Genomic DNA, 27071 nt, shown 5'->3' on the forward strand with positions numbered 1-27071 from the left:
TGCCAGAGGGAATGAACTCATAAGTACCATAAATCAAGACAATGAAAACAGGCAGTTAAAGTCCAGTTCTTGTGATGGCAAAGTATACTGTTTCTTTAGTTTTGCAATAGAAAGTGAGGCTGTGTGTTCATCTGGTTGGGGGTTCTCTAGAGAAACAAAAAGAGCACCATAGCTTCAGGATGTTATTCCATTAATTCAAAGAAGCGACATAACAGTCATTTGAAAAAAAAAAATTATTCATGCTCCTCACATGATAGTTCTCTCAAAAGATTTTTAGAAGTCTTATTGGTGTCCCTTGGACAGAAGTCAGACAGCAGCTTGGAGCTCTTGAGAACTAAATCAGGAGTTTCAAAAGGCTAACTTTAGAACATGACAGTAATTACTTTAATTGAAGTGTACAGAGTGTTTCTTCTGAGATATCAGAGAAGAGGTTTGTGAATTTTTAAAAGAAGTTATAATTCACCTCTGAATTTTTTATTTTTTATTTTATTTTATTTTATTTATTTATTTATTTTTGGTGCTGTTTCTTGCCGTGGTGATGAAAAAGAACAGAGTGGTATTGCAGAGCTCCCTTCCAGATCTGCAGCTAGTGCAGATCTGAAAGCTGATTAAAACCTGATCCAAAGGACTGTCAAAACAATGATATCACAGAATCACAGAATCACAGAATCGTCTAGGTTGGAAGAGACCTCCAAGATCACCTAGTCCAACCTCTGACCTAACACTAAAAAGTCCTTCACTAAACCATATCACTAAGCTCAACATCTAAACATCTTTTAAAGATCTCCAGGGTTGGTGACTCAACCACTTCCCTGGGCAGCCCATTCCAATGCCTAACAACCCTTTCAGTAAAGAAGTTTTTCCTAATATCGAACCTAAACCTCCCCTGGTGCAACTTTAGCCCATTCCCCCTCATCCTGTCACCAGGCACGTGGGAGACATGACCACTTGAGGAAACAAAATCAGTATTATTAACCTCATCCTACTTCCATAGAAGTCAAGGAAGTAAATTTTCAGTGGGAATAGCATCAAACACTTAGGTTTCTTGTTACTCCTTAACTGAATAGCTTTTTAGTGATTTCAGTAGTTGCTTTTTAACTTAAAATTCCTCATAAGTAAAGCATCTTGAAAGGCCTGATATGAACAAAATGAGTAGCTCCCTATTATAAAATTTTGTTATTAAAATCAGGCTCAATCATTTTCCCAGTGTTTCACAAAAGCATATTTCCAGATCCAGGAGGATTTCTGAATCCGTCTTTTCTTCTCCACTCCTGTTCTGTAATCACTGCAGTTTAAAGAGCATATTCATGTGAGAACACTTTATTTTCTAAATATGCACAACTGGTATGTTTGGATGGTTATTTTTCAGAGTGAAATTCTGAAAAGACAGGATCCTTCTCAGCAGGTCAGGTATTACAGGCTTAAGTCACAAGTAACGTTTTCCTTCACCTTTACTTTTCCATTTCAGTGCACGCAAATAACAGCTAGGTCATAAAAAGCTTCTATAAACTTCTATAGCAGAACTGTATTGTAAACATAATTCAAGGATTCGACAAAATAAACACTTATGTGAGTACTCTTAACTGAGCTGTAGTTACATAAGGATTACTCCTAATGAATTAAAGTTGCAAAATATAGGGACGAATACCCATGCTGGAAATTTGGTTGCCTAAGAGGATGCTAATTCCACATTTAACATCTGGAAGGGCCCCAAACTAAGATGGTCTATACCCCACATATAACTAGTCTTTCCTAGTGGATAAGGACTCTGAAGCATGAGTCACAAGGGGTGGGTACTGGGATTTAGGCCACCTAAATATAAGCTTACAATAGAATTCTTAAATATGGCAGTTTTTATTATGCTGCTTTTTAAAATTATTATTTTTTATTTAATTCAAGTAGTTTCTACACAAGGAGCAAAATATGGTATTCAAAAACAAATACACAAATATCAACACACAGTCAAGATTTAAAATGCATTGGTTTTGTGATCTTTTGCAAAAAGATCCATGCTTAGGAGGTGTTTCAAACTGCTTTTAGCACACAAGGCAGTTGCTCCCTTTTGGTGCATTTACATTATCACCTTCAACTCCACAACACAGCGTGGTAAAAATGCTGCTTTTTTCAAAACTTATATGATGGGATTTAGCTTTGCTTCCTGGAGATTCCCCTTATAAGCCAACTATTTTCCTCTTCTCCTCTGTTTTTACTCTGTTCAAAACCACTAATAAATCAATGTGTTAATTAACATACTATTACTTTTTGTTTGTATGGAGTAATACATACTTAGAGACTGGAATAAATATTATAAATCTACACACAAGGAGGGCAACTATGTTCTGGGTGAAGCATCTTTGTTATCTATGTTCCCTTAAGAAACACTAATATGCAGTGTCACTATATAAGGAACCTCCAGTATTACAAAGCTTGAGTTATCTTTTTAAACCACATGCAAAGATTACGGCTCTTCTGGCATGCGTTCTTCAGCCTATACTAAAACCAATGCTATCTTGGTTTTATGATAATATTTTTAGGAGGCAAAAGTAAGGACTAAGAATTTGAGGAAATGCCAAATTAATGGTTAGTTGTACATTGGTAATTCAAGACATTTTATCTCTTTATGTATCTGTCCCACACATTAAATGAAAGGGGAAAAGTAAATGGACATATAATTAGACATTCTATATAATTAATTCATCAGACACATAAATGTGATTTCAACAGACAGTATATGAACCACTTATTAAATTCTGGAACATTCATATAGTATGGTCTAATGGTATAATGAACAGATTTTCTTTAGAGAATTCCCTATTTTTTTAGAAAGGAGAGGGGTGAATTTCCCTATTTATAAATTAAGTGACATCTAGGGAAACTCCCCTAAATTTAGCTCTTCAGCATACACACCTGAACTTGAGCTGCCAGTCACATTTGAATAGCTAGAAGCTAAGGCTGGCTTCCATACCTCAGCAGAACATGTGCCACCACCATCACCACCATTCCAGAAAGCCAAGTCCATCCTGCTTCCTTTTCTTTCCCATCATTAGAAACTTTTGTGTGGCTGAGTCTGTTAAACAGAGACAATATGCCCATTTTTTTCCTTCAATTTTCACTTCCACTATCACTATCATTGCTCTGAAAGTTTTGGGTCATTCACAGTTCTGCATGCACCTCTACAGAACAGACGGATTCAGTCTCAGGTTGCTCATGCTCAGCTAGTATTTTAGCAGACTGCTCAAGTTTTCCTGGGGAATTCAAGTCACGGAAAATAAATTGCATTTTTTTGCAATTTCTGTTTTAGACAAATTCAAAGCAGCTTTCATGAGACAAAGGAAAACACAGTTTTCTAGCCTAAATTGTTTATTTGTAACAGCCTTAAAGGAGGTATTAGAACATTTAATACAGATACAAGAAAAACGTAAAATGAAAATGGAATATATTAAGCAACCAGGCTGTTTCCAGCTCCCTGTATAATTACTATAAACCTGCTTCCACTCACCCTGTAGATGTTCTTTATGTCTGGAGACAGAGCGGAGCCTCATTCCAGTATGCAAGTTCCCCTTGTATATAATTTCTTTTCTGCCAAGTAAGAAACCTAAAGACCTAAAGTGGTTAGTAGACGCATATGTGGGCCCAGAATTCCACATGTGAATGCTGCCATTTGTCTCTTCCTAATTACCATGAATTCTTTCTTTGTGCATTCAATGGAGATGGGATTAACGCAGCTATTCTGTTTAAAAATCAAACCTCAGCATCGTCAGTTGCAATGCTCCAGTAACTAAATTTATGGTATCTTATCTTGCGGAAGAATCTTTGCTGTGTTCCAGGACCATTTGTTAATGTCACTGTAGCTATTGAAATAGTACAAGTTCATTATATTGTTATTGTACATACAGCATAACAAAGAGCCAAACAGAAGGTCAAATTTTGATCATGTGATTATGTATATAAATCAAGATCATTTCCACCAAGTAAAATGAAATTGCTGGAATAGATGGTTAAAAACAAAATTTGTTATTGTGGCACCCACGGAAACAGTGATTATAAATAAATACACAGACACACATACAAAGGATAGAATATATAATATTGTACCTTTGTATGTTTGGATTTCTCTTAAAAAGCAAATGGGAAAAGATCAAGGATACAATGGGATTTTTCATTACTTTACTGAACAATAAAATCCAATATGAAGCTTAAACTGCTTGAAACAAGATCTTCAATTTACTAAAGGAATTTTCAATAGGGAGAATACATTTTGCTTCAAACCATCAGTTTTGCAACCTTTTTAGCTACTCCACTTACCTCAGGGAAACTGGCAATTGTGAAAACAGGTTTCTTAAAACTGACTGCAGACTTTTTTAATCCCCTTGACCTACAGTTCATGCAGGTTATATAAAGTTAACAGAGACTAACTCTGTCCCATAACATTTCCCCCTGAGTCAAGGAAAGAATCAGTTTCTAACACCATTCTTAGTTCTTCTGTTTCTAGTCCCCTTACATCCACTCAGGGCACTGAAGCAGGCAGACCTTCATAAGGATATCTGAATATAAGTCTGAAGCATCCAAAGTCTCAAACATGTCATTTCATCCCAAGACAAAAGGAAAACATGGACAGAAAAGGTTTTAGATTTCTGAAGATCTAGTCTATGCCACAACACAAGCGAAGGATCAGTTTCTGTTATTATAAAAGGATGGACACGTTCACACACGTTTTGAAAAGCACTTGTTGCCAGCATTATTCTGCTGTAAAAGACAATGTTAATACATTCCCAGTTTTCTCCAACATAATTTATTCCATTTCTAGCTTACCTTCACCATGTAATTAGGTCTTTTCCCTTAATTCTGGCATGGTAACATGTGATTTGTGAAGTCCTTAACACACCTTCTGATCCTTACAGCAATGAAGAGATGCACCACAACCTTGCATAGGTTAGAGAAAGCTCTCTTTGCCCTTATCTCCACTGTATCACCTACTACTTCTATAAAAATTGTGCCAGCAAGTTCTATTGATGAAAGAACAAACAGGAGATCGTAAAGGACATCCATGACAGTACTTGAGACAGAAATGCTTCTCATCATTGCAGAGAAGCATCACATACCTGTCTATAGGGAAATACTGGATATTCATTCATTGGGACAAAGAAAGATTAAATAAATTTATGCACTTACATTCCTTACATTATCCCTCTGCTGAAAGGACAGCAAGAGACTGCCTTGGCCTCACACTCCTGTCACCTGCTATTCTCTTCTACAAGCAGAATTTAACATCTTTGTCATACGCTGATTAAACCCCATTTAGGAATTATTTCTTCCCACTGCTCCTTTTGGAAGGCAGTTTCAGAATATCGGTCCTGTGTAGTTTGCTTGTTTCCAGCTTAAACTGATTATTAGCCACACCTATCCTTGTATAAATACAACTAGCTTCTTGTTTCTGCTTTACCTATATATTTCCTCGGCCTCCACAGAAACACAGAATCTTAGCTTTTTGCCTACCAAACCAAGTGATCAAAGATCTTTTTCTATTTCCACAAAACAGACTGTTCATTCTCCTAAATAAGCCTTCTTTATTCATGATCAGAATTTAGAATAACCTTTTAAGCAAGAGTTAACAGATTTTTTCATATTATATTATAAGAGATCTTATGAAGGCCTCATGCCTCAACACATCTCTATTGTTTCAGGGTGTATGGTGGGCCAGCTATCATATCTGCCTTTTCCACAGCTACCAGTGTCTCTGAAATATAAGAATACAGCTAATCCTGCTTTATTTTATTTACAAAGCTTCTTGTCACTGAAAAAGTGGTATTTCAAACAGTAGAGAAAATCACTGTTTTCCACATTCGTGATTTCTGCCTTCTAGAATTGGATTTAATATTTTATTTTGCAAGGAAGATGAATGTGTTAAGAAAGTAAATGTGCTGCAGAAGATGAAGTAGGCAGCTTGAAGCTGTCTATTTGTCACTAGCTGCAGCATACAGCTGTAGAGCTCCAGGATCATGTGCTGCCAAGGGAACAGCAACCAATTTCAGGGCCAGGGCCAGAAGGCAAGAAGTTGGCAAGGAAATTCTCCTCCTTCCCCTGTACACAAAAGCAGAGGTACAGGGAAGGAGAGATGACTGGGTCTCTGTCTTAGAGAGGAGGAGGAAGGACCATTCAAGTACAGAGTGCCAAAGCTCCTGGGAAAAGAATGCCATTAGGGGCAGCAGGATTTTTTGATGGCAATTTTTAGCAGCTGGCTCCTGTCAAATTTAACTAAATAATTTCCAGTACAGGCCTGAAGTGTTCAGTCCTCATCTCTAGATAAGCTCAGCTCCTGTCTGTCAGAATAAACATGAATTTTTTAAGCCTTGTTTTAACAGTGTAGGCTATGATAAAGGAAAGAGAATGGAATTTATCAAAATCATACTATGATTTTCCTATAAAAAGGCATTAAAAATGTTAAATTATTGTCTTAGAGAAAAACAGAGATCTGTTAGATATAAGAAAAATAATAAATTACCAGAAGTATATTAATTGCTCTTTTGTAAATTCTGCAAAAATTAAAGAACACAAAGGAACTAAATGATATTTAAAGACAGATTGTTTAGAATAAAAAAGTAATTGTATTTTACAAGATACAAAGCTTATGCAATTAATCACAATATGATTAAAGAATAACTTAAGAAAATGTATATAAGACTGGAATTAAATGGAGAACAAAAATATCCACATTATTTTTTTTTCTCTTTATCTCTCTCTCATTTGCTATCCTAATACTTTCTGAAATAATCCATTCACTTAACCTAGGAAGGACTAAGGGAGAAAATATGGCAAATTACCCTTCTCAAGCTGCTGAAAATGATGACTGTTAGACAGTATTGCATGATACAGAGAAAGAGAAAGAAAATGAAAATTGTTAAACACAGTCCCCCAGAGCTGGAAACTCTAGGGAAAGATTTGTCACACAAATCTGTCCTTCTGAAAACAATACATTAAATTCATATTACTTCATAAAGGAAGGCAGACTGAAGTACATTTCCTTTTTATAACCACTCTTTAAAATTAGCAAATGACTTAATAGATTGGATATATTACATGAAAATTATTACCATTTAAAAAATGTTACGTTTGTGTTGCAGCCCTCCATTTTGGATTATTTCCAAAACTGTGTGGGAAAAAACATACATCTCATCTTCATATTTCTTGATTCTCTATCCTGTCAGAGCTCAGGGCTGGTGAGTAGGTCAGTACTGCCATCTTAATGAAATTGACAACCAAAGCAAAGTAGTTTAATTCTGTATTTTCTTATGCAATTAAACCCATAGTCAAGTAAAGAGTCAATTTGCAGGATTTAAACTATTAGGCAAAGTTAATTTCAAATCTTTCTCATCAATCTAACTGGATACGATATCTCCTCTTCTGAATGAGGCCTCCTTTGACAGCTGTACTCAAAACACACAGTCACACAGAATCCTTTAAAATAGGGAAAAATCATTAACTTCCAACCTTTCCTTCTCTCTAACTATTATTTTTAAAGAGATATATATCTAAAGCAAATTCGTGGTCTCCCAGAAAGGGTCTGGTCTCAGTGTCTGTTCTCCCTGTCGTCTCTTCTTCAGCAGTTGAAAAGCTTTAGCTCTTTTTTTCCCTGTAGGAATACTAAGGGATAACAAGAGTAGGCAATTTTTGTCACTGTACAATAACCTCTTGTTGACAGTGAAATCTTACTTGGTGAGCTCCAATACTAGAGAACCTTCAAGTGAAGAAGATAAAGCTTAAAGTGAAGAAGATAAAGATAAAGCTATGAAGTAATTCTGCATTTTCTCTTTCTCTTTTTCTTCTTTTTTTTTTGTTTTTTTTTTTTTTTGTTTGTTTGTTTGTTTTCTACTTCATATTATAGACTGCTTTGATTGCAATTCCAAACCTCAAAGGAGAGGAAATTCCAGAATTAAGGTTGACTTACTGCACAGGTGCTGTGGTTGGGCATTTCCTGAACACCTGTTTTACTAAACTTTTTTTTTTTTTTTAATATAATTTGCAAATACTATTTTTAGTGTCAAAAGAGGTAATCCAAACCACAGCTTTGGACACGGACCCATTCTCTGGCCCTAGGGTAAGTGGCATAGGATGGTTTTTGTCCATGCAGCCAAACTCTCTTCCTCCCCCAAAACAGGGGGAACTGCCTGTTGGAAGCAGTTCTTGGCTTACAATATTCCTCTGACTGAGCTCAGGCTTGGAGAACACTGGATGGACCAGAACTGTGCCAAACAGAGTGCTAAAAACTAAACACCACAGACCTTTGCATGCCAGTACTTGAGCCCATACTTAGTCTCTGTTTTGTTTATTAGTGTACATATTGCCAGTAGGTTGGGCAGGAGGATCAAAAAGCAGTAGGGAAAGAAAAGAGCTATTTATGGTAAAGGACAACTTTGGCCCAAGAACAAACATGTATAAATTAAGCATGAATATGTTAGACTTCAAATTAAAAGTAGGTTTCCAACTATGAGATGAGTCAAATTCTAAAACATCATTCCCATAAACCAGCAGGGGCAAGAAACTTAACTCATTTTATGCTGAAAATGGGTAAACCTTTGAAAGGGCTGAGCGATATAGTTTCTCTTGATGGCAAGGGAATTCAACCTAGTATATCATTTTATTTCTGCATACGTTTTAATCCTTCCCACATTCCTAATGCAATCTGACTTCATCAACCAAAAAGTGATGACATAATATGGCTCTGAAGTCACTGTACCTGATAATGTAATGTATCTCTCCCTTTCTTCAGAGGGAACGCACTATACAAAAAATAATAATAATAATAATATATATATATATTTTTCATTGAACAGGAATAGTCTCAGTTTTCCCTGTAAACAGTGAATATTTATATCCAATACCGCTTACACAGCTTTTTGTTTTCAAATGAACCCATTTTACCATGAAACTCCCTAGGGTTGTAATTACTGTGAATAGGATGACATAGACTAATGCAAATCAAGAGATGTAGGAAAAAGAAAACTGGGATCAGATATATGCATTTCCCATACATTTATCACCTCTAAATTACTGGAATCAAAATAGGAATATATCAAGGAACTACTTAAGCATGGCATAAATGCCAAACAGTTATTTTATTTTGTTTGGAAATGGAACTGTACACACAAAATAACATGCTTTTTTTTTTTTTTTTTGAGATTGTATAACTATAATTAATGCATTAGGTCATACAAACTGACAGAGAAACAACTGAATTTTAAAGATAATAAGCAGTGGTTGTCTCATACTGTTATAAATATCTAGTTCACTGTAGATGTCCAAGATGATGTATCAGCTTGAGTCTGCCTAGCTCCAACATTGCCTGCCTTGCTGACCGTACAGCGTAATTGTTTTCTTTTTCTTCCAAGGTAGAAAATAGGGCAAAATGGGAGGTAAATTAAAAATCATATGAATATTGGGAAAATAATTATTGTTTAATATAGTAACTACAATTCTTTGTAATGATGTAGGCAGTGTGCATTACACTGTTTGTGAATATGGTCCTTGGAAGCATGAGCTCCAGGACTTTTGAATATTCATGCCTTTGGTATTCCTGTTTAAGAAGCAGTGACAAAATTTCTTGTTCCTACCTAACTAAAAGCCTGTGGACACTAAAATTCCACCTACTGTAAATATGGGGATAGAATTTTATCCCAGAAGTCAGACCAACAGCAGCATCTTGAAGAAATCTGTATGTGTCGGATAAATGACTGCTCTTCTTTTCATCCAGCATGTCAGGGGACACTCCAAAGTAGACAGCTGGCAAACTGCAGGAAGACAGTACTCCAGAATTAGGACTAACTGCACCTGTTGAACAGAGAATTGAGCATTGCTCTCCAATCTTCTAATCAAACTCAATTTCTTTGCAAAGAAAAGGAAATTGCCCTTGCAGGTTGGGTATTCCACCATTGCAGAAACAATATAAAGATGTTTGGACCCTGGTAACCAAGGCCTTGCTGAACAGTGCAGAACACATACCCACTAGCAGCTATCACTGCATGGTATACTGAAGTTACTTGCCACCTCAAGGCTTGGAAAACAGCCAGTTCATCAGTCCTGATACAAACTCTGTCCTCTTTCTGACTGAACATGAAGACCAGTGCTGGATGGGCACCATTTATCCCTTCAGCTTCTGTTAACGTGAAAGAAACAGAGGCGTGTCATCAGAGTAACCACAGTGCGCTCCAGCAGGTCTCCCGGATCTACACAACTGAGTAACTTTCAAGATCACACATGTAACTAGTTCCTCAAAAGCAGACGTAGTGTTTTTGAATGTGATCCCGGATGAATCAGACCCCTCTTAGAACAGATATGAAAAAGCATGTGAGTTAAGACTCAAAAAAAAAAAATCTTTCAATTGCTGCCATGCTCTGATCTTGGAACCCTAGTGGCTGCAAAACGTCAAAAGAGTTTCAAGAAGCCTCAGATTTCTGTTAATGTCTATAAACATCTGATGGGCCATCAGAAGCCAAAGGGCTTCTGCCAAAGATCACAGAACTCTGGCTGCACCAGTTTTTCCCAATTTATGTTCTCCATGTGCCCTTTTTTCTAGTTGAGAATTCCCTCATGCCAGTGAGAGGTCTTTGGATGCTCATTTAATACTGCTTTAGAACCTATGTATATTGAAGGAATAGAAGAAAGAAGCTTTCATGTAAATCAGGAAATGGTCATGTATTTTTCAGTAGTTTCAATTGTATTTATTACAGGCTCTGATCGAGTTCTAATAATGTCAGTGCAACTTCCTATTCTGGCCTTTATGAGTTGCAAAAAAACGTTTCTTATTAAAACAGAGTATCTTTGGCATGCTAATTATCCTGCTGTAAAATCCTAATGGAAATAAAACTGTCACTTTACTGTGAAGTAAAACAGCAAAGAGAGCAATGTACAAAAATAATTTAAGTTTTTCAGTAAAAGTCCGTCATTCCTTCTTTCCACCAGTCCAGGAGAGTAGTAAGATGAACAAGGTCAACTTTCCTTCCAGCGAAAACAAAGACTGCACTCTAGGTTTGTCCACCTGCTTACTTTCGAAGCTGCTTCTGGGCAAAGGAATATTACACACTACTCTGCAACTGCAGCCTCCTTCAGTGGAACTTCTCAATCAGGTTTCCAATGCTCTGAAGCCACCTGGCTCCGTTCTTATGCTGCACTACCTTCTTCTTCTTTTTCCTGTATCTGCGTGGCTTTTGGATAGTAGAGTTGTTTTCTTTTTTTTTTTTTTTTTTTTTTTTAAGAAAGAGCTTAATGAGATACTGAGCTACTGTCAGTTCAACAAATAATTTTATTGACTGTTTTTTGTTTGTTTGTTTGTTTTTTTAGTTTGGAGATATCTCTATTCTAGTTTGCCAAATGAATTGACTAGTGATTTTACCTTAAAATTATATCATTATCTCCAAAATCCCAGTCCGTACTAATACATTGTGGTGAATCAAATGCTTATGTGAAAACTGCATCCCTCAAATTAATCTTTAGAACCAGATCACATGAAGCAAAAAACACAGCTACATCCTGTGCTCTTACGGTGTGCACTGAAATAAAACTGGCTTCATAGTGATGTAGGTGCCCCCATGGATCTAAGTCTTGATTGAGTCATTCCCTTACTTACTGATTAGTACTACCACAGAAGTTTTCCCTGACATTTGTATAAAGCACAAGGACTTATGGTGCTTTAAAAATAAATAAATAAATAAATAAAGTCACTTTGGAGACTGTTAAGCATAAGAAGAAGTCTCAATTAGAAATTCAAATGAAATTTTGCTCCACGGTATGAAAGTGGGCAAATGCTGCAGACGGTCTCTGTGCCAGCAAAGGCCCCCATGCACTCACAGTCTGTAACAGATGAGATGGGACTAGTGTGTTATCCTTCTAATATCTACATTCTGTTGTTTGCCCTCACAATTTAGATGGTTTCATAGGAGAATCTTTTTGAATTTTCCAGACTGTCGTGGAGCATTTTTTAACTCTGCAACATCAGCTGCTGAAGCTAGATCTGATTTTGCATACTCTTTGATTCTGGCTGCTCCAACAAGAAGCAAAGCTACTGATGCACCAAGTGAGCTCATTCATAGTGGTAAGCTCGCTCTCATGAGCTCCAGCTCATTCTCATGGTTGGAGTTATATAAAGCACAGCAGATATTCCACAAAGTTCTAGAATAAACAGCATTTAGCAGCCATTTCTCACCTGCAGACTGTGGTGAGACTCCAACATTCACAGTAGACTGGAAAGGCTTCCTTTATGCTTTATGCTTCATTTGTTGCTATTTCCATATACATAGAACAGCACTCCTGGTGAAGGACAATCCTTTTCAGTGGGTGGAACCAAATCCTATGAAGACGTGGGATGAACAGCACTATTTCCATAGCTTCCCTGTGAAGAAACAGGTTTTCACAGAACTGTGAGAGGAGCCTGTGTTCACCCTCAGGCATTTAGAACTGCAAATGAGGTAAACCATAAAAGACTGAATGTGGTTTGCAGTTATGGTTTGGAAACCTACCACACAATTCTCTAACAGTCCATGGCTAACCTGTGCTTACCTGGTAAGTCAACAGTCACTTCTGTGCTGGAAATGCACAAGACTAATAAAAACATGTTTTCTTATGGGTTTCGGACATAAGTAATTAATGTGTTTAAACTATTAAACTCTGAGTTTCGGAGAAAAGAATTTCCAAACTGTACTGAGGCCAAGAAAAACAGTAATATGCATGTGAATTGTCTGCGTGAAGGAAGAGATGAAAAGGGCATTAATCCATTATAGCTGGGCTTGGTTGAACGCAAAGGCAAGTTCAAGGACTCGGATAAGGGATGGACAGAAAAGATGGAGGATGCCTGGGTGGTAAAGAAACCCATTAGAGTCCCAAGTCTTATCCTCTCTGCATTGACAGGGTTACGCAGGGCATCCATTTAAGCTTTCCTGTGATGACTAATGTTGGACTGTGACAGAGCTCAAACCAGAGAAAGACCAGAAGTGTTTCCCATAAGGTAGGTAACTGCTATGACAGACTGCTCTTTCACACTTTCCAGTGCTTCTCCCCAGGAGACTAAACCTGTCATCTGTTCAAAGGAGGAAATATGCTGTAACATTTTAATTTCCTGGCCCTATTTACTAAATGTGTATACAGTGAAAGCAGTAAGGGTTAATAACTGCTAGGTGATATAGAAAATATCCTTTCAGCAGGTGTATTCTTCCTTTTTTTTTTTTTTTTTTTTTTAACAGGCTTCCTCCCTTTCACTGCCGTTTAGAGGCAGAAGGACATACAAAACAGTCTGATAAGAAGGTAACAAAGGAACTGCAAGGTAATTCAGCAGTGTAGCAATCAAGAAATGAAGAAAAAAAAAATTGAATTCAGCAGTATCCTGATGCTATAAAAGAATATCATTATCCGACTTTTCTGTATTGGATGTAGAGGCACAATGAAATTAGATGTTTATCTGTCCTGCACTGAAACCCAAATACTCAGTGGAGCTGAGGATGCGTTCTATTTTTTTTTCTTTTTTTTTTTTTTTTTTTCCTGTGCCTTAAAAGCTCATCTTTACTTTGGCCAGAACTCTAGACTTTTGAAAATTTATCATTAATTCTAGGCTAAAGCTAGACAAACTTTTCCAAGTGGAATGCCTTACTGTGCACTCTGTGGTAGCACGTCTAATCTCCCTTGGGAAATGACCACTGACTTGGGCAGATTATTCTCTCTTCATTCATCGCTATCGTGCTCTTTAATCATCACTAAAGATTGCTGTCTCAGGAAATAGCAGATCCATAACCCGCTCGTCTTTCCACCTAATGCATGCCGGAGGTTTCGTCTGCAGGAACCTGACAGCTGTCTTCTCAGATGAGCACTCAAATCCTGCCGCTGCCGCGGGATGGGTTTGCCAGCAGGACGCCGCACGGCAAAACCCCAGCGCTTCTCCCCACCCCGCTGTATCATTTACACAGCATGCAAATGCTCGCAGCACGGTGCAACACCTGCAGGATGCCCTTCACGCAAGCATTAGGAGGCACTGCTCAACAACTTTTCTGCGGCTGGAGCAGGTAAGCAGCTTTCTGTAAGCTCGCTGGGGCGCGCAGCCCGTGCCGGCCGCCCATGCGAAGGCAGCACCGCCACGGGGGCCGCCGGCCGGGGCGAGACGGCGACGGGCGCGGGGTGCCCGGTCCTGCGTTCCCCTTCCCGTCGGGGACCGACGGCTCGTCCCGGCCGGCACCGATTCCCCGAGGGCACTGGGCTTCTCCAGCAGCCGCGCCCCGATGCAAAGACGGGCAGCGGGGTAGTACGAGCCCCCCGCCCGCCCGGGCCGGCCCCGGGCGCCCCCCGCCCCGTCGGGGCGCCTGTGGGCGTCTGGCGAGTCCCGGCGGCGCCGCCCGCAGCCCTGCCCGCTGCTCGCTGCCCTCCCGCGGTGGGAAGGGGCAGGCCGGGCTGGTTCCTGCGTCCAACTTCCCCCAAGTTTGCTCGGGTTTCCCCCCCTCCCCGCGGGATCCGCCTCGGCTCCGCGTCCTCCGGGAGGAGCGGGAGGGAGGGGAAAGGCGTGTCTTGCCGGGGCTGCCGCCGCCGCTGCTGCCGGAGGCAGATCGGGGATATATAAAAGAGCTGGCCGGGCGCCGGCTGCGGCTCCACTCTGTGCCTGCGCTCACGCCGCGGCGAGAGGGGCGCAGCGGGGCGCGCAGGGCGGCGGCGGGGAGGGGGAAAAGGAGGAGGAGGAGGAGGAGGTGGTGGAGGAGGAGGAAGGCGGCAGGCAGCGCGGGGCTCGCCGTGGGCAACCCCAATGCGTGGACTATCCGCTGCTGCATTATGCTGGAGCTACAGTTCATCTGAAGGGAGATTGCACACGGCCGGCTGGGCTGGACTGCAGCGCTGCCGTTCCTTATGAAGAAGGCACAAGTGAGTGCGGCCGGGGGGGGCGGCGGGGGGGATGCCGCGGGAGATACCTGCCTGCCTGCCTGCCTGTTGGCAGGGGCCCGAGGGCAGCTTCCCGGCCGAGAAGGGCTCCCCAGGAGCGGGCAGGACCCCGGCGGCTGCTGGCTTGCACGTCGGGGCGGCGGGAGGCGGCTGCCGTCGGGTGCCCGGCCGCCGGCCCGCCAGGTGAGGGGCGCCGCGGGTGGGAACCGCCACCGCCCAGGAGCGGTTTGGAAGCTGGGGAAGCTTGGAGGGGGGGGGGGGGGGGGGGCGGATTTTCAAAAGGAAAACAAAACAACATTTACCGCCAGGTCTTGTTCTCGGCGCCCGCAGCCGGTGGAAAAGTTCCAGCAAGCGGGCCGGATCGGCTGCCTAGCCGTAAGAAACCTCGGAAGGCACTTGGAAAAAAATTGCCGTAATAAATCAGTTGCCTGTGTTACGCTGCTGAGCGTGGGCTACACGAACCGAGTGCGAAAACATGAAATAATTTGAGGCAGCAGTGCTGTGGCTGCTATTCTCAGTGGCTCCATTCAAGCCGCTTCGGCGTGCCGCACCGGGTCGGTGTTGTAGCTAGCCCCTTGGCATTCCTCCCCTCGCCCTCCCTCACCCCGCCGTGAAGAACTGCTCTGTACCCTTGTGGGGGTATGTGCCCTTATTCAAGTTCTGTACAGATTACAATTGCCACGCTGTGCGTATTTTCAGAGGAAGGCTAGGGGCAGGCAAAAGTAGAGAAAAGTGGAAAATTCATCTCGTAACAAGCAGCAGCTCAGGGAAACTCTAAAGAGAAAAGTTTACGGCTTAACTCTGCGAGGTGCTGCTATTCACCATCCTGGCTGACCTCCGTGAGAGTCAGGGCTGCTCGGAGCTGAGGCTGAGCTCCCAGAGAGAACTGCGCAGACACACGCACTGCGGATCCCACACTGGGGGCTTTCGCCTTCCCCTTTCCTTCTTCTCAAGAAGCGAGATACTTTTTGCCTTCCCTTGTCTCACAGCAACTGCTGGGTTCCCCACACACTGGCAGCCTGAAGACATCACCATACGGTCATTGGAAAAGACATAAAAATTAAGAAAATGGGAAGCACCTTACTAAGGTCTTTGGGGCAGTTAAATACTTTTTCAAGAGATGACAGGAATTAGAAACACTTGCTTTTTGAAACATATAAACTTCAGCTGGCCAAAGCACTGGAGAATGCACCCATGCTTAAGGAGGTATTAATTGCTGACTGTTAACTTTTGCGATGCTGAATTGCAGTGAGGTATAGCCCTAAATGATCGGTTTGAATTCTAACAGTGTACATCCATTGCTGCTGTTCCCTTTAGGTGACTAAAGATGCCTTGCACCTCCAAACTATTGTTTCGGACCTTATACACAAACTTGGTCAAATGTGCTGAATAGGTTATTAGTCGGGAAGGGCCTCATTAAGCTGTAAGAGCTATATTTGTGTGCTGAGTTTTATGCATTCGCTTGATATTGGAGTGGAAGCAGTGAAGTCGTAAGATGTTATCCTAGCCCACGGAAACGTGTGCTGGGCTGTTTCTTCAGAGAAGAAAAAATTGCTCAGCAAGCAAATGAAGATTTACAAGTGCAAGCAGTCAAGCGTTTCATTTCCTATGAACTGTAAACTTCAAAAACCAACAGAGTACTTTTGCAAATTCAGAGCAAAGCAGGAATAATCCATCTCTCCAGCTAAACTGGGAAAGACAGGCAGTCCTGGCATTCAGTACCATATGGCTTGACTCAGGGGCTCAGGAGCTGTAGCCCGTGGAACAGCTTCTTGTCATGGTGGTGAAGCATCTGTCAGCCTTCAAGCAGTTACGCTTCCTGCTTTTTGGAGACAGTGACAGACTCCTAGCTTTCCAAAAGATTGTTTCTTTCATTTTAAGGATTAGCAAACAAATGTGATACCAAACCATTAATCATTCCAGGGAGATCAGAGCAGGAGATACTTCAAGGAAGACTTTCAGCTGAAAACATGAAGACCCTTGTACAAAAAGAGAGCAAGTGATGTGGATACAAGAAGGAGGACTTAAGCACATTGTGGCACTCAGCATGTTAAAATGAATCTTCATGCTCTCCTGTGGCTACTTTTCTATTGTCTCAACCAATATCTGGCCTAGAGAAGAGATCAGGATTGGAAAGCTAGAAAATAAGTTAAGATTTCTTAATATAAATTCTGCAGTAGACTTACTACAGAAAGTGAGAACCTCTACCTCACTGTACCTGGAAACATTTAGTAATACCTGGGTAGAGCTAGAAATAAATCAGGGATTTTGATATTTAAGGTAATATTTCTTGGGGAAAACATATAAGTAGTGTAGCTGAAGGAGCAGCTGAGTCATACATCGGTTCAAATGAAGTGCTGAAAGAAAGGAGGAGTGCTGAACGCTAGGCTAGAAGTGAACAGCTTGGTCAGTTTATTTACTTCAGTCTTAACCTGACAGACAGGGGGAACCGTAGAAGCATGTTCCCCAACAGTGTCAGTCCTAACAGGATTTTTTTCTGAAACTGTAGAGTCTGATAGTTATATAAACCCTTGTTTTAAATATACCAACCCCTCCTTTATATACATATATAAAGTTTATATATATATATATAAGTTTATATATATATATATATACACATATATATATATATTAAAGTGGTAATCCCTTTAGAAATACGATTAAACTTTTAGGGTCCAGTCATACAAGTCTTTTTTCAATGGGACTTTTCCCATGAATTAACCTTACTGAAGGATCACTTGTATGAGAGGATTTGCAGGGTTGCATACTTAGTAATTAAAACTATTATTGGAAGCGAGTTTATGTCATTTTGCATGCCAATACTATAACACAAGAATACCGCTGATGTCTGGACAGCTTTTTACATTTTGAAAATAAGATGACTGAAGCTAGTGTGTGATACAATCTTACAAAAACATGTAGCAGGTTTCTGATTTCCTTGTTCTAGGTTGGATTTGAAGACAATCTAAATAGGATTAAGTTACTGAGAAATAGGCTACAAGGAGAGGTCATGCATGAGGCTAACTCAGGAGGCTTCTGATGTTACGGACTGTCCGGTATTTGGGTTGTGCACTTGATCTTCAGCTGTGGGTTAGATGCACAACTTCTTAGAAACCTCAGTGCGAGAAGGGTCTTAGATCCGAGCTTGGCTTTTTACCTCTAAATGCACGTATTATTGCTAGTAGTTAAATGATCTCCTTATGTTGTCCTGTCCAGAGTATGTTTGTGGCACTGATGTGGGAGCCTCTGTAGGCATTGTTATGGGAAAAAATTACCTGAAAAAAAGAGTTAGTATGCAAATTGCCTGTTCCTGGCTTATATTGGTGGGCTAAAACAGAAATACAAAGGAGATATTTGATACATTTGTGTGAGCTTGCAGAGCCGTTATTTGTAAGTTCTGATCTTCAATCTGTCTTGCCCATTCTGCAAGAAAATGAACGTGAAGCACTAGAAGGTACTTGGAGCTCATGGTGAGCATAGACCTGCTGCTCATCAGATAGACAGAACTTGCTGGAGCCTGGAGGATGTTGCGCTATTCACTTTGAGTAATGGGATAAGGTCTCTTTCCTCTTTCCCTGAGTTTTGATTCTGTTAATGGGAGGTCAGTTTGTGAAAGTGGCAGCTGGGGAGGACATCCTGGACAGTTTGTTCTTCATAAATTGTCATATGGAGAATACACAGCAGATAACTTGGAAGACTTTAGGGTAGGGGAGTATTTTGTAAGGGTTTCTCCTCCCCCCTCCCCCCCCCCCCTTGCATTATGTCTCTGTTAGTTTTTATCTCTGTGAACTACATTACAGTTGGCTTTATTGTTTAGATTGAGTCTTCTGACCCAGTCTACTTTCTGACCTTGTTCTGCCATTGCACAAAAGTGTAGTTTCTCCTTCTGTGCAAGACATTTCAGCTGTTCAGGTACAGCTCTGCAAGCTGACAGTGCCATTCTCCAAGTTTTGTTATGTGACAATGGTATGCTGGCTCATGTAATCGCCATATTGTACACGAGTTAAGAGTTGGCAAGACACAGCCCTTGGCTTAGGTTGGGCAATGCTCAGTATGCAGTATGTAAACACAACACCCATTTATTTGAAGCAAGGCAGGAAAAATCTCCCTACGCAATTCCATTTGAGTGGTGTGGGAGCTGACAGAGGAAAATGAAAGCGTTTGTTCTTTCCCTGGTCTTCGGTATGCCAACCCTGAGGCTCATCAGCCTTTTAAACACACTGCAAATGCTTGTTTCTTTTTCCTGTGCACTTGCGGAAAAAGGAGATGGACCAATATAAGGTGAGTCGAGAGGGATTAGTGTTCCTCGTTATTTTGGTAGATCGGCTGTTATTTGCATTGTGTATTAATTTCCTGTGGAAATCTGCAAAACCAACATTCAGAAGTATTATTGATACTGAAATAACTGTTAGGAGGCTGTAAAATATAGATTTCTTTGCTAGATGTTTTTAATTATTGGCAAAAGTGTCAGGTATTTATATTAGTATGAGAATGAAAATTAAAAATACATTCCAAACAAAAAAAAAAATAGTGTTAGGTGTTTTATTTGATTAAAACTGGTAGCATGCATAATAACTGTGGTTAATGAAAGTCGATACACTAATGAAGACATTATTTCTACTGTAAGTCTAAATAGAAACCAGTTAAGGAGTTTAGATTAATGAACACTTTGGATCAAAATAACGCAGGAAATAAATTATCCCCTAATTTCCTATTGTTATCTAATAATCACTGAGTGAATGACTCATTGCTTTTCCTGTTTAAACAGTGTTTAAATTACACAAGGTAGATGGGTGGGATAACCATTTTAAATCCAATTAGGAATTTTCTGCTTTATGCATGTTCTTGTGCTCTTGTTTCTATGTGGAGCAGATTTAAGTTTGGGTGCAAGGCAAAAATAGCCTCAAGTTTAAGAAGTCACTACCGGTATTCCCTAAGGGAGGCCCATGTGGTATTCACTGCTGGTGCCGTGCTTTGGAGCATACTGTTTTACAAAGTGGTCAAGTCCTGAGCCTCCAGATCAACACCTGAAGTGATGCTAGACATGAGACAAGGTGGTGCAGGCTGAGGCATGCGGGCTCCCCCCTGCAGGCGCAGTGCTGTGCACTGACGGTGGTCAGTTCTTCAGGGAGCTCCTGGAGGGGTCTCTCAACCAGGTCTACTGCAGACCCTGCTTTCAGACACCTGCTAGGCCTAAACCTTCACTGCTGTTAAACAGCACTTGTAAATATGTGGGAACAGCAGTATTTGTTGTTTTGTTTGTTTTCATTTTCTTCTTTAGTGCTTCAAATCTTACTGGATGAAGAAGATCAGATACAGGAATGACCTTCAAGGTTCTATTTAGCCCAAGCCTTAAGAGCTACCTCTTCTCACATCTATGATTTGGTGCCTGTTTAACAGCCATTCACATGGTGTTTCTTAATGTTCCAGTGAAGACTTTCTAGGAATCAGGCTGAGTATCTTGGTATTCCCTCCACCCGTATTGACTTCCCACTAGTTTTGGGCTGTGGAGATGGGGAGTCAGAGAGGGGTGTGTGCTGGCAGCCATGGGGCTGGAGCACAGCTGGATTGCAGACCAGCTCAGACCAATACTACCTTGTTTAGGCTGGACCATCATAAGAGGATGAGTGTGTGGTCTACAGAGATTAATTGTGGATTTGCCTTGATTCAGTTCATAGAGAAAAAGGCTAATCTAAAATAATTTACTTGAGTACACTCACTGGAGTGAGACAGACCCAGATTCTAATATTTTCTCTGGGGGGAACTCAAGTCTCTAAGGAAGGTCTAATTATCCACTCCATTCTGTTGAATCTGTTCTACTTTGTATAAGTAATTATGCTTTGTGCCAGAGGAAAAAACAAATTAAAAAAGCATAACTTTAGTGTTGCTCCAAATCTGAACTGGATCCATGCATATGAAGATTTTAACTCTTCTGGGTTAAGTCATACTTTAAGACCAAATTAAGTAAGCTACTAGGTTTATTTGTTCAATCTCAAAGGGGGCTGACACATGAACTAGGAATGTAGGGGGGATTACCTTTCAGGCCATAAGGCCAAAATCACAGTTTGTGAATTATGCCAGCCTTTGAACTCCAGAAAGATTTAGGAGTCTGCAAATCAAAGTCTGTAAAAATCAGTCAGCCAGTCCTACCTCTTTGTGTAACTTGTATTTCCAAGTGTGATCATCCATATGACTGAACCTAGCTTCAATACAATCACGTTAACTGTCTCAGTGAAAATAAATTCTCATCTAGTGTCTTCAGCTGGTCTGCTGCCTTTCGTTCGTTTTGCTGCCAAGCTCCAAGGACTTTAATTTACTGACAGTTAAGGCCATGTATAAGTTTAGTCCAGTCTGCTCTACCATCTCTTCATTAGAAATATCTTAACAAGTTTAGAAGCACTCTAAGTATTGCTTTGGAAATGTCTTAAGTATATGAAGTCTATTTATTTATTGTGTGATAGGAACTGAATTCTACATTTGCTTTGGCTGGGATCTCTGTACTTGATGTGGGCAGGATCACATGTACTGATACTCTTGTAGTGTCTTTCTTCATATGCGAATGGCACTTCCTTCTTTTTTTTTCTTTTTTTTTTCTCTCCTTGCAACTACTGAAAGTCAGGAAGGAGTCCATATATCTCATCCCATTTAACCCATGTACACATATATACAGAGGAGCACACACCACGCAAAAACAGTGATACATATTAAGTATTCTTTGTCTGTATGTCAGCCTATGCTTGTGCACAAACTTATATGCAGTTTAGGTCTAAAAGTGGTGTGCAAGCCTTCTGCCCAAGAGGTTTGAAAGTCTGTGTGTAACATGGGAATAGCTGAACCCTGGGAATGTCCAGGTTCAGCCTAGAATAACATGTGTGCAGAAATACGTGCCAACTGTGTGTATTTCCTTTACAGCAGAGACATAATCTGTGTGTGAATTCGCACTGTGCTTTACAGAAAAAGAAGTAAGGCAGAGGATAAATGAGTACTTTAACACAATAGAACTTACTCAGAATAAAACTTTATCTGAGTCCTACACTGGATAATATTAAACCATTTTGTCAACTGGATCTATAGCTTTTTCTTTGTGTGTTTTTGTTCTTTGTGAAACATAGAATTCAGTGACAGGTAAAGTTAATTCCTCATTTTCTGAGGAAGAACTTAGTGATCTTTTTTTTTTTTTTTCCTTTCTGAAAGAGGCCTTATGATGATATATGAAAAAATAAATGCATTTTATTTGAATACGGAAGTCAGAGGGAAAAAATACAAAATTTTCTTTGCTACATTGTACTTGCTAGGTAGCAGCAAACCAATATATGCATTCTGTTTATGTATGATACATCATCTCTGGTGGATTCATAGGTCTGTTTGGTAACACGTGACCTTTCATTACTTTTGAAAAAAGGTTATCCTGGCGATATTAGCCAGACTGTGAAACTAATTTTTGCATGTCCTGACAATTTATTTCGATTTAAAATAGAGAATAAACCCTGTGCAAATCACACAGCAACTCTCTTTGTAAGAGTTGCTCCTGGACAAAAGAATGAGCTTACGGTGTGTTCAGCACATACTGAAATCTCAGGATAATGCACTGATGTACAAGGTTTATTATTCTGAAGTATGCCTGTAAACATAGAGGTGTTCAGGGATTCTGTCAATTGTGTTCGTTTCATGTTGATCCAAAAAATTCCTCTGTTTATGGACATTTCATAATTGTGTATAAAATGGGAGTAGGATACCGAGCTGCTGACTTTTGTGCTCAAACTGAAATAATGGACTGAAGTAAGGCAGTGAGGACTCAGCGAGGACTCAGGATTGATACATTTAAATTAACAATATGCTGCATATATGCAAAACAATTCACGAATGAAAATAAGTGCCTAGAAATTTAGGGAGATTGAAATTTAAACATGCTAATGGTTTTTTATAAAGAAGTCCTATGTTCCAGACCTCTAATTTCCAGCCTCCATTTGCTAGTTATTAAGTGAAGTCAGCAAAATTTGTCTTTTGCAGAAAATGACAAGCAGACAACATTATGCATTATGTCTTTAAACTGATATAGATCTACATGTCAGATCTTCTTGAAATTTGTTTTTCTTTTACAACTTTGAAGCATGCGGGAATAGGAACATCCGTCAGCCAAATGAAGTTAGGAAGCTTGTATAACACTGCTTGGCACCCTCTTTCATTTGGATTTAAAAAAAAAAAAAATGTTATTGAATAAACAGATCTTTTTGGTGGTTATTTAAAAAAAGTAAAAATATCTCCAATATTCATAATTGCTGTCTTTTTGAAATTACTATGGCTCCACAGTGTGTGGATTGCATTTCCATTCTAATAGCAAAAACTATCAGTGCTGTACTTGACACAAGTTTAAATGGTTCTGATGTGTATTATATTCTTTATTTTCAAGGAAATATGAAATTTATTTATAAACTCTAAGTTTAAATACTGTCACTGAAGCTGCTTTGATCTTCTGTATTACAATCCCTGGCAAAGAATGTGCCCTAGATATGCCATGCAGTCTCTAAATCCGTGTCCTTTTAAAATTCTGGCCATAAGCATAGTCTGCCTCAAACTGTTTTGTTAAATTTCTTCAGTATTTGTTCCTTTAGTAGTGTAAAGATGGATGGTGAGAGCCCTCTTTTCAGACTAGTAAAATCAGTGAAAATCTTGTTTTTTAGAATTTGGTGAAGACTGGACTCCATTCCCAAGCAGTGTTCGTAATCCCCCATAAATTCTCTTCTACTACAGATGGAGGAAGATTTTGTCCCTTCCGATGTATGTGACCAAAATTTCTAGAATTCATTTTCTATTGTCACATCTCAAGCACACATCTAAAAATGATTGTGCATTTCTCCATCTTTTCTCTCTCTCCCCATTTAGACAGACAACAGTGCTACACTAATTTCTTCATGCACCTTTCTTGGCCTCAGCTGCACTTAAGTCACTTTAAAATGAAAGTTCTGCGCTTCTGAAAACCAAAATCTGGAAGGTTTCTCTTTCACTGCTCTGTTTCTTTCCACTCATTCAAAGCTTCATCTCTGGTGAGTGTTTTCTATAGGTTCTTAGTAGTCTGTTGAGTGGCCATTTTTATTTCCTATCAAATTTTTGAGACCCACTTCAAAAATTAATCTCTTGAATAACCTCTGTTTACTGCATTTAATCTTGTCTGTAAAAAATTAAGCATCTTGGGATTAGAATGAATCTCCTGTTCTGTGGAATATCTTAATTTATGTGATCACAACACATAATCTAACTGAAGAGCCCTCTGAAATATTGGTCTGCCACTCTGGAAGTGACACTACTTCTTCCTCCTTAATATATTAACGACATTTGTGCTTTTTTTGGAAGAGTCAGATACTTATTGAGATCAAAGGAAATTCTTGTAGAAGTAATTGTTGCTGCTTTCTGCTGTATCTCTTAGCTTTATTATGTAACTATATTAGAAATATCTAATTCAGTGTTTTCATTTGTCCTTTAAACCAAATGGGGTGAATTTCTTGTTTTTTCTTCACTTTCTTTCTCATCAGCTTTTTTTTTTTTTTTTTTTTTTTTAATCTCACATGCAGGTTTTAGTGATCAACTAGATATCTGCCACTAATAGATTGTCTGCAGCACTTTTGGTCATTTCACGCTGCAACAGAATGTTGTCGACCTCTACAAATAGTCTGAGACATACGTAAAGTTAATCTGATTTTAGCCTACTGGTTTATTTCTATTGCAACAAATCCCTCATGTTTTGCACCCAAAAACATTACTTCAGTTGCTGTTGAATTTTACCTGTTTGAAGTGGTAGTTGTCCAACTGTGATGTGCTTTTTGGCTTTATCTTCTATAATTGGTTCATCTTCTTATCCTACATGTTCCATTACTTATTTCAGATTAAATGGCACAATTCCAGCAATAGGAAGAATTTTTTTCTTGTGCAAACTGACAAGTATCACTTGAATAAACTTGATAAGGAACTACATCTCTTATGATGCATTAACTCAAATCTTACTGGAATTTTAGAATATAGACATTGAAAAATGTATACTTTTGAGGAGATTTGCACTAATCTCAGTGATGGGATATATTTTCTGTAGGATTCATTCCAGAAGTCAAAAAATTTTTGTGATAGGTCAGGCAACTTAATGTTCTTTTAAAAGAGCAATTCTAGGAAACTCTGGAGAACTAGCTGTATAAATCATCTAAGAATCATATTAGATCACGTCAATATTTACATGAGTTTTCCTATCAGCACGTCTGTAGCAAGGGTGCAGTTGAACATGCGTCACACTTGTTTCACTACTGATAACTATAGTTCTTTCTAATTCCCACAAAATCGTTTGACCAAAAGTAAAGCTCTATAAGAATTAAACTTATTACATGCAATTTACAACTGCATTTTTTCATAAGTAACCCCCATGAAAATCATCACTAAAATCAAAGTAAAATTGCAGTTTCTTTCAAAGGGTTTTGTTCTGTTTCATCGTTGCGAATGTTGTGAAGATATCTACATTTTATCAGTTACTTAATCAGTTACTTAAATTAAAAGTACTGTATCACTGGTGTCTTAAAAATTATATGTTAAAGGCATGTGCATTTAACAGGCATTTATATTTCTCCAAAATTGTAAAGAATTGAAAAATTGTGCTTGCATGTTGATATATATCAGAGGAATATGCGCGGTCTTCCTGAAAACATAGGGGATTTGTGGAGCTAGCAGTTGTTAGACTGTACAGCATGTAATTAATCCCCTGCACCACCACTACACACACACACACACACACACACAGCCACACAAAAGCAAACAAAAAAACAAAACAAACAAAAAAACAACAACAACAACAAAAACACCTCAAACCCACACACAAATCACCTGGATACTAGAGTTACAGCTTGTGTGGAAGGGTCTAGAGTTTTGGGCAGGACAAAATTTACAACTCAGATTAATTTTACAGTAAAGGCAAGGTGTTCATAACTTGGAAAAAATCAGTGATCATGGCGTTCCCTTCATTTTCTTAAATATGCAGTAACTCTTAACACATTTACTCTTAATTCGTGTCTTCAGAGTTAATGAATATGTCCAGAGTTTAAAAAAGATTTTTTCTTAACAGCTTGACTCTATTGTTGTGTTGTCAGTAGATCTGTATTTAAATCACTCAATAGGAGGAAGGTGGGAACTCTATATTAAGAGCTCAATAAAAGGAATAGAAAATCCCAGCTCCTGTAAAAGAAATGTTTTAATGTAGTAAGATTCTTTGTGTTTCAAAATGGGTGAATAAAGGGAAAGTGATGCCGTGACCTGCTTAGATTGTCTCCCCTAAAAAGGTCTAAGAAGAAAACAAAGTAGCCCCATATTGTACCTTCCTTACCATAACAGCCTGAGGAAAAATGGTATCGGGACAGAAAGCAAAGTGTAGGAATAAGTTGTTAATTTGTAACATGGCAAAGCCTAAGTGGTGATGTTCTTTAATTGTCAGCAACCTCATATAGTCCAATCTGGAAGGAGGGTTTACAGATTAATGACAACATGTGCAGGCTACATAAATTACTCAGGTTAATTGAAACTAAAAGAGATTCTGAGGAACTTTTTAAAGGTTTAGAGAAGACAGGAGAACAGATGGCATGATGGCAAATGGAGTTCATTGTGTAGAAGTGCAAGGGGATGCATTTTGGAAGGAGTATTTTGAACTAATTGTAACTACACAAAAAACAGTAGTTTACATTAGTTGAAAAATGCTTCCAAGCTCTTATTTAATTTTCTTGTATCTATACATGGTTAAGAAAAATGGATGAAAAATCTGTGTGTTGTACCTGCGGTAGAACAAATTAACCAAGATACTGGAATGTAGAGGAAGCAGAAAGAGAAACATCAGAAGTGTAACGTTTTTTATGATGGTGACAGCCACCTTGAACAAAGTCCCTGTTGCTCCATCAGAAAAAGGAATATAGCAAAAATAGTAATCCCCAAATAGACAAAAGCATTCTATGGAAACAATTTGCATATGAAGGTGGACTGAAAGCTGAAGGAAAGAAACTACTGAGTGAGATGTCTAGGAAGAGTGGTATACAAGTAGTGGAGAGAATGATTACGGGACTTTACTGATCTTTTCATTATTACAGGAGCAAAAAAATATTCAACACAGCTGAAAGTCAGAAGATGCTAAAACAGACAGTGCTACC

The 27071-nt window shown here is 39.3% G+C and overlaps 1 protein-coding gene across 3 annotated transcripts in view; it reads left to right on the forward strand.

Moving 5' to 3' along the window:
* The first annotated feature begins 12923 nt into the window (after positions 1 to 12923).
* Positions 12924 to 27071, forward strand: part of KITLG (KIT ligand) — a 59168-nt gene continuing 45020 nt past the window's right edge. Inside the window, exons 1-2 of one of the 3 annotated variants that reach the window (XM_083821384.1) lie at positions 12924 to 12994; positions 13820 to 14042. In XM_083821384.1, coding sequence (XP_083677510.1) covers positions 12939 to 12994; positions 13820 to 14042 — 279 coding nt within the window. In that variant the 5' untranslated portion in view covers positions 12924 to 12938. Of the gene's footprint in view, positions 12995 to 13819; positions 14043 to 14617; positions 14887 to 15183; positions 19186 to 27071 lie in introns of those variants that run through there. The other 2 variants (XM_083821385.1, XM_083821386.1) reach the window with 2 other exon arrangements.

The sequence above is a fragment of the Anser anser genome (genome assembly GCF_964211835.1).
Source record: "Anser anser genome assembly, chromosome: 1".
In the NCBI taxonomy this organism is placed as follows: domain Eukaryota; kingdom Metazoa; phylum Chordata; class Aves; order Anseriformes; family Anatidae; genus Anser; species Anser anser.